This window comes from Musca domestica, unplaced genomic scaffold, assembly GCF_030504385.1.
Source record: "Musca domestica strain aabys unplaced genomic scaffold, Musca_domestica.polishedcontigs.V.1.1 4, whole genome shotgun sequence".
NCBI classification, from domain to species: domain Eukaryota; kingdom Metazoa; phylum Arthropoda; class Insecta; order Diptera; family Muscidae; genus Musca; species Musca domestica.
The window spans coordinates 22,985,213-22,996,209 of NW_026712328.1; the positions used below are offsets into that span (position 1 = coordinate 22,985,213).

Consider the following 10,997-nt stretch of genomic DNA (forward strand, 5'->3'; position numbering starts at 1 on the left):
GTCATGAGCTGTTACTCTATGTATTGTAGACACAAACCATTTGCTCAAAATGCATTTTATGTCTTTGATGAATTCTGATAATTTGATTTAGAAAGTACAAAAGTAACCTACCTTCTGTCACATACACTTAGTATGCATGTAGAAATATTTTAATGATACATTTTTACAACGCATACTTTAGTTCAGATTTTCTAGAGAATGAAAAGATATATAATTGATATCATATTTTTATATTTAACACATTTGTTGCGAAATAATTTAAATAACATAAGAAGTGTTTATAAGGAAAAATAAAAACAAAATAAATATAACACATTTGAATAATTATTAAAATGACAAATTTGAAATTTGCAAAATTTAAAGACTAACGAAAATAAACATGCAATAAATAATACTTATATCCATAATAGGAAAAGGCATTTCACAATATGCTTTGCAAAGATTTAGTTGCAATGGTATGCAAACATTTGTAAAAAGCTTATACTGCCAATAATGTTAAAAATGTTTTCTACAAAAATAAATAGCTTTAGAAACAAGGAGATTTTTGAAAAAATTAATGTACTATGCAAAGTGCTGTGCAAAAATTTTACAAAAATATAATTTGAATACTGTTGTTCTGATTTTAATTTTTTTAATGTATATAATGAAAATATTTGTTCTTAAATTTAGATGGACGCAAAATGTATGCAAACTAATTGTATTATTTTTAACTCTTGTGACATTTCTCATTGCGCAAATATATCGCATATCGCAAATTCAAAAAAAAAAAAAAAACTATTCGAGTATAAATTAAATATAAATTACAATTTAATATATGTTGGAATACTATATTTCCATTTTTAATTTATTATATTGCGCAGCAAAATATTTTTTCTTTTTTTTTTTGATGATAACATATAATAACATTTGTTTTATAGAGATTCGATTTGAGTATTATTATTATTTTAATACCATAAATAATTTTTTTAATTAATTTATTAAAATAGAAGTGGAAAAAAAGCTAAAGTCAATTTGTGTTATACCCACTCTAATTCAGAAATTCTGTTGGATTTTTGACAACCAGGTGCAATATACGTAAATTGGGTTTTTTCTAACCGACTGTTGGTGGGTGCACAATATATGATTTTAGCATTGATTTAAGATTTTATGTTTGAATTTGAATTGAATAATATTCGTTTGACGCCCACATTAAGGCATTAGCGCCAAAAAATTAATTTAAGAAAGGCCTATAATTGGTTAATTCAACTAGCTGTTAAAACGAAGATCCAAATTAAATATTACTATTGGTTTACATTTGACGATCCAACACCAATCGCGTCATCAATGCATGAAGACAATTTCTTTTTAAAGTTTTCAAGCAACCCGGCCAGTGTTAAACAAAATCCACGACTAGCTGGTAACAAGGGAAAATCAGGCATGGCATGGGCAGATGTCAATTTTAAGTTGTTACCTGAAAGAAAATTACACGGAATTATTTATAGCAAAAATGTGTATTATATTTACTTTACATACCATCGTCTTCCATCGAATTTTTGCTACTTTCTTTTGATATCTCCATCCAACCCTTAGTACGTTCATACATTTTCATACCATTGTGCTTATAATGCATTATAATTTCATTACGAAACATTTCTGGCGGATTTTGTATTAGTTTAGTTGTTGCTTGAACCATTTTGATCATGACCATTTCATTGTACATTCTAGAATTTTCTTGACCTTGCTGCGTATCTATATACCAAAAATTGCATTACAATTCGTCCTAATTTATTACCAATTTGGAAAATAATACCTTTTTGTTTATCATAACCAGCTTCATTGAAATATGGCTCTGGCACCAGTATAAGACCTTGTATGGACACAATCACCTGCAGCAATGTACTGTTGGGACCCCACATTTCACTATCCCTTCCAGTCCATGTTCCCAACAGCGATACACAAACCTTGCCATCTTCGTAAAGATTTGGATTTAAACGATCCGAACAATAGCTAATATAATGGCAAAGTGGCGGGCTTTTGGGATAATCACGACCCATTTGCATATCGAAGAGAAACATGCCATCTTCATATGGTGTCTTTTTGGGTCCTTCAATCATTACACTCAGCAGATCTATGCGATCTTCAAAAATTCTGTAAATATATATAATAAAATAAGAATTTTATAAATGATATCTAAAAATTATCTACTCAACCTCATAGAATAACTTGTATAAAAGCGACTTACTTAGTGGCCTAACGAGTATGTGGCCTCAAAAAAATAAGTCAAGATATATACATACCTTACACTCACCCCAGGCGGCAATGAACTCTTTAGCATGCGATGTTCCTTTTGGACAGCCTTATAATATTGTTGCGTATTATTTGGATGAAATAAAGTTGAATGGAATTTATGGGTTTTGGGCGCAGTGGCTAAGAGTTGGAAACATTCGGTACTAGAATTCAAGACATGAAGACCAGCTTCAATTGACTTATTGTTGTCATCTTTTGCAGTTGGTGATGAGGTTGCAATTGTCTCCTTGGCATCAGCTCCTTCGGTGTCAGGTAATGTTAGTTTCACAACATCATCGGCTGTTTCAAAATCTTTGGGATTTTTAACAGCCCCAGCATTATCATCATTCTGAGCACATTCAAAGTCTATAACAGTTTCTAAAGTTTCATCATCTACATCGAAAACTTCACTTAAATTTAATTGATCATCGCCGCAAAATCTTTCCCGTATCTCATCTAAACATTTCACCAATTGTTCCTTCAGCAATGAACAGAGGCGAACACAAATCATTTCGGGAGCAATATCTTCCGGCAGTTCTATGCTACTGTCTGATATAGACTTTTGATTATCGTTTACTTTAGTTATGGAATTATTGGTATCAATATTTGTAAGATCGGAGGAACTAGTGCAGCTTGTTGAGCTGCCATCACAGTTTTCGTTGCGAGAATAATTACCAGAGTCGTCTTGCGACATTGATGCATTATTGACGTCACTACCAACACCACTGCCGCCAATTAGAGTTTTTAATTGACTTGTTTTTTCATAGGCCCTTTCAATATTAAGCATTGCTGAATTAAGAAGTTGATGCTTTTCAGTATTATATTGTTTATTTTTGCTTGGCGATATTCCACAAGCTACAGCTAGATTTACGGTTTCAGCTTGCCCAAAATTCTGATCGCAGTCAGGCTCTATTGTTTGGTTCTCTTTTGGCACGTTTTCTCGTCTCCTCGGTGGAGAAGGCTGGAGTGTGGCTGCAGTGGACGAGTAACGCCGCCTTGGATTATTGGATGGGTTACTTAATTGGCTTGTAGAATTCACCACGTGGTTACTGCTAGAGCATTTAAACGGTGTGGAAGATATATTGAACAGAACCTTTGGTGCAAATTCCTTAGATGGTAGACCTGGAAAGGAATGCATGTGTTGGGTAGATTGTATCGAAGGCTTTTGGCCGTTGTTCACAGCCACAATGGCACTGTAATATTGATAATGTTGCTGCGGATGAGCTTGATTTGGACTGGGACTTGTGCTTGCTGCAGTTTTTCCTGCATCATTCTTCTGGTCTTGGACACGATCACAAATGGTTTGATTACCACCACAACGAACACGTTCAATTAATCCCTTTAAGTTTTAGAATTATTGCATAAATTTGTCAACATGCACCTGTTTTAAGACTTACCATAAAATTGTTTTCGTGGAAAAAATTTGTGTTCAATAAACGATCTAAATAGCGACATCTCTTATAAACTCCCAGTAGCCTTCGCATGACCTAGAAAGGTGTTTAGAGAAATAAATAAATAAAAATAGTTCATTAATATGTTTCTTTTTACCTCTGGGTTTTGTAAGCCTGGATTTAGATTGAAAATCTCCTCCAAACGAGACACTGCTTCTCGAGCTTTCTCGATATTTGACAATATATGGGATTGTGGCAGAGACACTTTTAAACTGCTGCTACCGCCACAACCTACGTCACTATTTTCTGATTCAGTTTCCCATGAGTCTTCCGAATTTTGACCCCAGTCTCCATTGTCATATTGACCAACTTCAAACAGGTCTTGGGGCCAGCACATGCTAATGTGTCCATCAACCCACCACACCTTAACACGGCCATCAATATGATTATCAATGATTTGTCCAGCAGTACATTTGGCATCATCGCCCACAAAATTTGCCACTCGAATAACCATTGTGCCGGGACGATATTGAAAATCAGGATGATCTTTCAAATCATAAACACTGACTTCAGATTCTCCTTTATAGGATGGCCTGAGGAATGCAAAAGCTTAAGTTTTCCTATATTCCATCTATAAAGCTTGTCTATACATACTTTGGTTCATCTGCAGACGTGTACGTGGTAAACCATTTAACACGAGCAATTCTACCATCATGGTCAACAGTCTGAATTACGCCATAATCGCGATAATTAGTTTCAGAATCTTCTGAACCGGATATAACAAAATCGCCGGGGAAAAATTCCTGAAAAGAATGGAAATTGTGATGCTAAAAAACATAAAGTATTTTAATTAGAAAACTTACATGATTATCTACGTGATGTATGGGATATAATTCGGTCGATGGTATGTCACATTCTACCGTACCATCCTGCCATACTACAGTTGCCGTACTATATACTAGCAGAGCTACCGTAGCAAGTTTACAACCCTCTTTTGGTGAAAAATCCGTCTTTGGTTCCAATAATAATGGTTTCTTGTGGCTCTTCTTTGCTTTGCATTTCTTTAATTGGCGTTTTGTCAAACGTATGGGACTAGTACGCGATGGACTTGAACCGGTTGACATAGTTGTAGTTGTGCTAACAGCATCATCATTGGCGTTGTGGAGTTTAAGACTTTCATCCGCATCAAACTCATCTTCATCGAAATCATCTTCTTCATCTTCCTCCATAGAAAGCCATTCACTTTCATCTTTTTGTTGCTGTATTGGAGATGGTGTAGAGGGTTTTCTAAGCGAATCTTTGTTGTGGTTGCTGCCGAACTTATCTCCAACTTTAAAGATACCTCTTTTTAGTTTATTTGATGATTTATCATCTAAACACATGCTATTTTTCTTTTTCGATTTTTCGTATTGCTGATGCAATGTCGATCCCACACCAGAACCTTCTGTATCCGGCCCACTTAATGTGGGTGGACTCAATGCCATCGATTGCTGATCCTCCTTTTGTTTTTGATATATTAACTTGTATTTGACAGACATCTCCTTTTCCCAATCCGATTTCTTCATTACAGTATCACAGGAAGAAAATGTTAAATAGTTTTCGTCGTCGACCTGTAGCATACATGACTCGAAAAGGTTTAAGCTTTTCAAATTTTTTAAATCTTCACCAGTAACACATGATGGAGGTTGTAATGTTATGGCTTGTAGGCTTGTTTCATCGGACAAGGCTTTACACTGCCAATCGACCCATACTGATTCCGTATAAATATCCTCGAGTGTAAACTGAAACAAACATTTGAATATAGTATTAAAATGCTATACTGTGCGTAGTGGTATATTGTTATTACCACTCTTGGGTGGAAGTTCCGCTTTTTATTTTTGCTCAAAGGTATATCAGGAGTTAATATCTTAATTTCTTCCAGAGGTGGAAGGTCTGCTTTAACCATGCAACCAGGATAAAGTGAATCTTCACCTTTATGCAAATTAATGAAATACAGGAAATCGTCTGTAGATATTTCAATTCGGCATCCATTCATAGCTCTGCGATTAAATGAAAATTGTTGTTTTTTTTTTTCTGTGTGATTAAAATACAATTATCTAACCTTAGAATTGCCTTTCTTTTCACTTTTTGAATGCTTCCAACCCATGAATTTAAATATACTGCACCGTCCCTTTGCAATGGACAAATCGCCTTTAAACGCTCGGCATTTACATTCTTTATAACATATTTTGTGCCCAGTATGCGAACATCAGCTTTCATGTTAATATCACGACAATAGCCTCGCTGTGTTCCTTTACCACGTATCAGGTGTCGAACAACATCTCCAGGCATCAATGTCCGATCCGCTAAACCAATCTGAAAAATAAGATAAAGAGAAAGCGTCATAAAATCGAACTTCACTTTCGATGGATTATAGATCAAGACTATTTACGAAATTAACCCTATCTCATCTATTCATATACATACCCAGTAAAATTTATTATATTTATACCTAAGACTGACCAGGAAAGGAAATGTTTTGAAACAAAAGCCGAATAAATCGAATGAAGCCCGAATTGCAGAAAGTATTGATTTGGACAAATTAAAGAGAATCCAAATTATAACGAACGCACTCTTTCAACATTAAAGTGATGAATTTTCAATAGATGTAATTAACGACTGTTTGTTTTAATTGCGTTCATTTGAAAAAGATTTAAAGGCAACAAAAACGTTTCACGGACTTTTTTGTGACATTGAAAAGTTGCCACGAAATGAAAAACACACAAAAACATAATTTGACAGTTATTGGCTACCATTATGTAGACATGTTACATGTTCGGATTGTTATTACATATCCTTCTCTGTTCTTCTTTTGCCCCCTATGTAAATGCAATTCATAGCAAGAACAATTGTTGTAATATCACAAATTTACAGTTATTATTTGGTACGAATTGAATAAAAGGTAAAATTGCATAACTGTTAATTAAGAACTTTGTTCAAAATAATTATATCTTACCGAGCTTTCGGGATACACGTCATTATTTTCAGGAACGCACCATGATATACGGACCTCGCCCTTAGATAATAATTTATCCTCGGTATCATTTTGTTCCACTGCCGTTTCCAAAATGACGCCAAATTTAACACGCCCTTTCTTGTCGATGCGAAATACTTCGTCTTCATAGAAATACATGCAATCACCTGGAGTCTCGTCATTTCCACTTGCCAAATTTTTCACATTTTTGTTTTCTTCGCTGTGCAATTTGGGTGAGGCACCTGACTTTTTAGTAATGTCCGTTCCACAGGATGATGAATCATTTTTCTGTGAACTTTCCAAATCAATTGCACTATTCGTAAAAACTTCACAATTGTTCGATTCTACTCCACTGTTTCCTGAAACATTTGTGGAGGCCACTTCCGATTCCATCCTATACCTTGATATAATTGGCAAATCGATTCCTTGTTTAAATACCTTTCTCAACTGTGTATTTTGCAAAAATTATTATTATGGGATCACATTAATTTTATACGCATAGTAAAAATGATTCTTCCTTAAAACGATTTTTTTTTTGTTCTTTTATATTATAATTTTGTTATTCTTAAAAAAACTAACGGAGACGGAGAATTTAATTTTTTTCAACATTTAAATGAAAGGGATGACGATTAGGGTTTGCTATGTCGATTTCAGGCTATTCCATTAAAAATACACAGTGTAATCGATTTTTGAAGTAAATCGATAAAATTTGATAACACTGTTGACGGGTCGTTTTTACACAAATTAATAATTAAAGGAAAATCATTTCCTTTTCAGTAAAGCTTTGTTTTGCAAAAATTTTCTATATGTTTACTTTTTTAAATTGTTGTGCAACACCTGCTTATACTATATATTCTTATACCATTGGTATAATGAAAGAAACACATGTTACATCATTTGTGGGCTGGTTGTGCGAAGTTGTTTTTCGGTTGCACGTAACATCTAAATTTTTGGATTTTTTAGCACGTTTTACCCATGATAAACTTAAGAAGTTAACTTCAGTAGTCATATGTTTGCCTTGTTTTTCAAAATCATGCATTTGACAAACTCTTAGTGCCAAAATGTGTATTAATAAATTCAGATAAATTTGTCAAGGTATAACAAAAAAAAAAAAAAATACACAGCTGGATAATATTAAGATATTAACCAGTTTTGCCTGGCAGCTGAATATGTATATTTTGATATCAATTTGAGAGGCCGAAAAGCCATCACTGGCTATGTAGATAGTTAGGATGTACCATGGTAGATGCATCAACGCTTTGGAACGTTGATGTCAAAATTTTTAAAACGTTTTATCAAAAATAAGTATATTATATTATTATATACATGGTACAATGAATTCAAGGTAGGGCAGAAATACCATATGATTTAATTTTTTTGTTATTTTTCTGGCTTAATATGTCAACTTCATTTGCTTATGTGTGTGTCTTCTTTTCAATAATAAAAAATTGTTCAGAAAATATTCAAATTCGGGTGTTTTCAAAATGCTTATTGCAACGAATACATCGACAAAATCTACAGTTTTTGTCGCGAAATAAACCATAAGAGATATATAGAACATGATATTGAAAAGAAATTTAGACCATTCATTCAGTTTTCGCGGTTTTAAATTATTTATTCAAAATCAATGCAACAAGTTGTTTGATTTTTTATTGTTTTGATACTAATTCTGACATTACAAGCCAAACAGGTAGACCTCTATATTTGCAATTTTGTCAAAGTTGACCTACCTTCTCTTCATTGTACCATGATTATATATATAAATTTTTCAAAAATTTTTACATTTTTCAATAATTTCTAATTTAACATTTTCAATTCCAAAATCGGTTTGACAGTTCATTGCCCCCAGCTGCTGTGTCGATGCGGCATATGAAATGTCGATAAAACAACAACCACAGGAAAAGGTATTATCGGCTCTAAAATTCTATTTGCGGTTTTTGACGCGTCCATGGGATAATGAAATAAATGTAACCTCATTTCAAATAACATTCCAGCACTGCATTTTCTGTAATTTACGTTGTCAAATTTCAATGAATAGAAAACAGCTCCCATCTCTGATTTTGTGTGTATGCAATGGATTTATGAATGTAGATTTTGGCAATGAGTTGTAGTCATATTCATGGTACAATAAGGAGGTAGAACATCTTCGTAAAACTACAGAAATCATTTTTAAAATGAGTTAAATAGCGCGAAAAATTAATGAAATGAATGGATCTTTCTCTCAAAAATATGAGCCAAAATAGTCAATCTTTCAATTTCATGGCTAAACTCGTTAATAGATTTAAAACGCGAGCCGCAATGTACGTGTCTTCTAATCATTGGTTTTGAAAATATTGAAATCATTTTTCAAAACAATAAATACATACACAAAATTAGCAGAAGTCGTGCACACTTAGAAAAAAATTGTAATCAGCTGGTAGCTCTACCTTACCTTTTTATTGTACCATGGTCATATGTATAAATTTGAAAAAAATTTAAACATATGATACATGTCTTTACCTTCTTAGGCTGCAAATACATAAAAAGCTTGAAGTCATGGCTAGGCATATTAATGCCAAATTATAATGAAAAACGACGGCAGGATTTTAGTGTGGCTCTGTAATTCCTTTGTGAAATGTCACAAAATAGGCCGTGCCATGACTTCAAGCTTCTTATGTACTTAGCCCTTTAGGCTGCAAATACATAAAAAGCTTGAAGTCATGGCTAGGCATATTAATGCCAAATTATAATGAAAAACGACGGCAGGATTTTAGTGCGGCTCTGTAATTCCTTTGTGAAATGTCACAAAATAGGCCGTGCCTTGACTTCAAGCTTCTTATGTACTTAGCCCTTGAGTTCTACCATGGACGCGTCCATTCTGCCATGGCTCATATGCATGAACAATTTTGAGCAACATTGAACTATATGAAGAAAAGGAACTAGTTGCAAAACCTTCAATCTAGTTCCGATAGTTCCTATCAGGGGAAAGTTCCTTTGAACCGTTTCGCCTTGGAGCGACTTAATTCCATCGTTTATTTGCCGGCTCTTAGAACAATATGACTGCCGTACCTCCTCCAACCAATGTTTCCACATTGTTGCCTTTAGGTGAGTCCTTGATACTACAACTAATTTTGTTACAATTTATTTCGACCAAGCAGTGGTATATGGATACATTAGGTACTACCAAGGGCTATCAGAGTTTTTAAGCCTTTCAACAAGCCCAAGGTTTCCACAACATTTCCAAATGGTGTCTCTCAGATAGGAATACAAGCTTACTACGTCCTGAATATTCACTTTTGCTGCAGGATGAGCTGAATTGCTAAATGACAGAACGGTACGGTTCCCGCTACATTCACCGTGAAGTTGGGACTCGTCAAGCCCATATTGCCTAGACGTTTGTACCGATGTTTTTACATATTTACTAACATTGCCAAAGCCACCCCCAATATAATTTGTGTTTTTTTTTGTATGTGTTTACCCAATTTTGGATTTACTAAAAAAATTTGCTTTAACCAGACATTTCGGATTACCAATGGCCAATTTTCATTCATTTGTTTAGTGATTAATTTATTTAACAGTGCCTTGTGTTTGTCGCAGGTGTTATACTCTCGGGATTTCAAATCTTTACAAAATCTTTTTTTTTAACACAATATAATGTCTGAATATTCTTTAATTCTCTTCTTTAGAATTGGTCGACAAATGCATTGGGTCCCGCATTCATATCATTATGAAGAATGACAAGGAAATGGTGGGTACTCTGCTCGGCTTTGATGATTTCGTTAATATGCTGCTGGATGATGTAACTGAGTACGAAAACACCCCCGAAGGTAGACGAATAACAAAACTAGATCAAATTCTATTGAATGGAAACAATATAACAATGGTACGAAAAGTAATGTCAATGATTTTAAACAATAGTTTCTTACTTGTCTATTAATTTTTATTTCAGTTGGTGCCCGGCGGTGATATACCCGAGTAGCGGTAAACAAAATATTCGATTTATAAATAACATTTATCAATAAAGTAAAATATTATTTTGTAGTAAAAAATCAGAACTTTTCTTTAATAGTGAAATTATTCATCTGCAATATTTTGAACCTAATAATAAATCCCATAAAAAAAGGGTTATTTGGTTCAAATTTCTCACGTCCTACCCTCTCCGTACATATATAAAATGCTAATTTGGAACCAACTGGGACCATCACAAGACCACTTTTATTAGGTCTGGAATGGAGGAAGATTTCTTTAAACAAAATGAGAAATGTAAAATTTTGCGCTGCAATGCTGTGCACGTTTATTTTTTAGAAATATTCTATAAATTACTGTACGATCCGTACAAAAAAAAAAAT

The 10,997-nt window shown here is 33.8% G+C and overlaps 2 protein-coding genes across 2 annotated transcripts; one reads left to right on the forward strand and one right to left on the reverse strand.

Moving 5' to 3' along the window:
• Nucleotides 1–987: 987 nt before the first annotated feature.
• Nucleotides 988–7,313, reverse strand: LOC101898374 ((E3-independent) E2 ubiquitin-conjugating enzyme UBE2O). Its single transcript, XM_005185457.4, has 11 exons — nucleotides 6,652–7,313; nucleotides 5,758–6,011; nucleotides 5,503–5,695; nucleotides 4,520–5,437; nucleotides 4,311–4,459; nucleotides 3,814–4,249; nucleotides 3,663–3,752; nucleotides 2,277–3,604; nucleotides 1,790–2,127; nucleotides 1,513–1,728; nucleotides 988–1,450 (listed from the first exon to the last, which is right to left on the reverse strand). The coding sequence occupies exons 1-11, from the start codon at nucleotides 7,060–7,062 to the stop codon at nucleotides 1,281–1,283; spliced, it is 4,503 nt and encodes a 1,500-aa protein (XP_005185514.2). The 5' UTR covers nucleotides 7,063–7,313; the 3' UTR covers nucleotides 988–1,280.
• Nucleotides 7,314–9,594: 2,281 nt separating this feature from the next.
• Nucleotides 9,595–10,697, forward strand: LOC101898550 (U6 snRNA-associated Sm-like protein LSm5). The gene is made up of 3 exons (XM_005185458.4): nucleotides 9,595–9,753; nucleotides 10,335–10,531; nucleotides 10,598–10,697. Exons 1-3 carry the CDS (start codon nucleotides 9,705–9,707, stop codon nucleotides 10,625–10,627), a joined length of 276 nt encoding a protein of 91 aa, XP_005185515.1. The 5' UTR covers nucleotides 9,595–9,704; the 3' UTR covers nucleotides 10,628–10,697.
• Nucleotides 10,698–10,997: the final 300 nt, after the last annotated feature.

Excerpts from the sequence above, each read along its gene's own strand:
- LOC101898374 (XM_005185457.4), bottom strand. The coding sequence starts at position 7,062 with ATGGAATCGGAAGTGGCCTCCACAAATGTTTCAGGAAACAGTGGAGTA. Across the intron at positions 6,012-6,651 it reads ACGTGTATCCCGAAAGCTCG|ATTGGTTTAGCGGATCGGAC; the intron begins GTAAGATATAAT and ends CTTATTTTTCAG. Across the intron at positions 3,753-3,813 it reads CAGGCTTACAAAACCCAGAG|GTCATGCGAAGGCTACTGGG; the intron begins GTAAAAAGAAAC and ends ACACCTTTCTAG.
- LOC101898550 (XM_005185458.4), top strand. The coding sequence starts at position 9,705 with ATGACTGCCGTACCTCCTCCAACCAATGTTTCCACATTGTTGCCTTTA. Across the intron at positions 9,754-10,334 it reads TTCCACATTGTTGCCTTTAG|AATTGGTCGACAAATGCATT; the intron begins GTGAGTCCTTGA and ends TCTCTTCTTTAG. Across the intron at positions 10,532-10,597 it reads ATGGAAACAATATAACAATG|TTGGTGCCCGGCGGTGATAT; the intron begins GTACGAAAAGTA and ends TTTTTATTTCAG.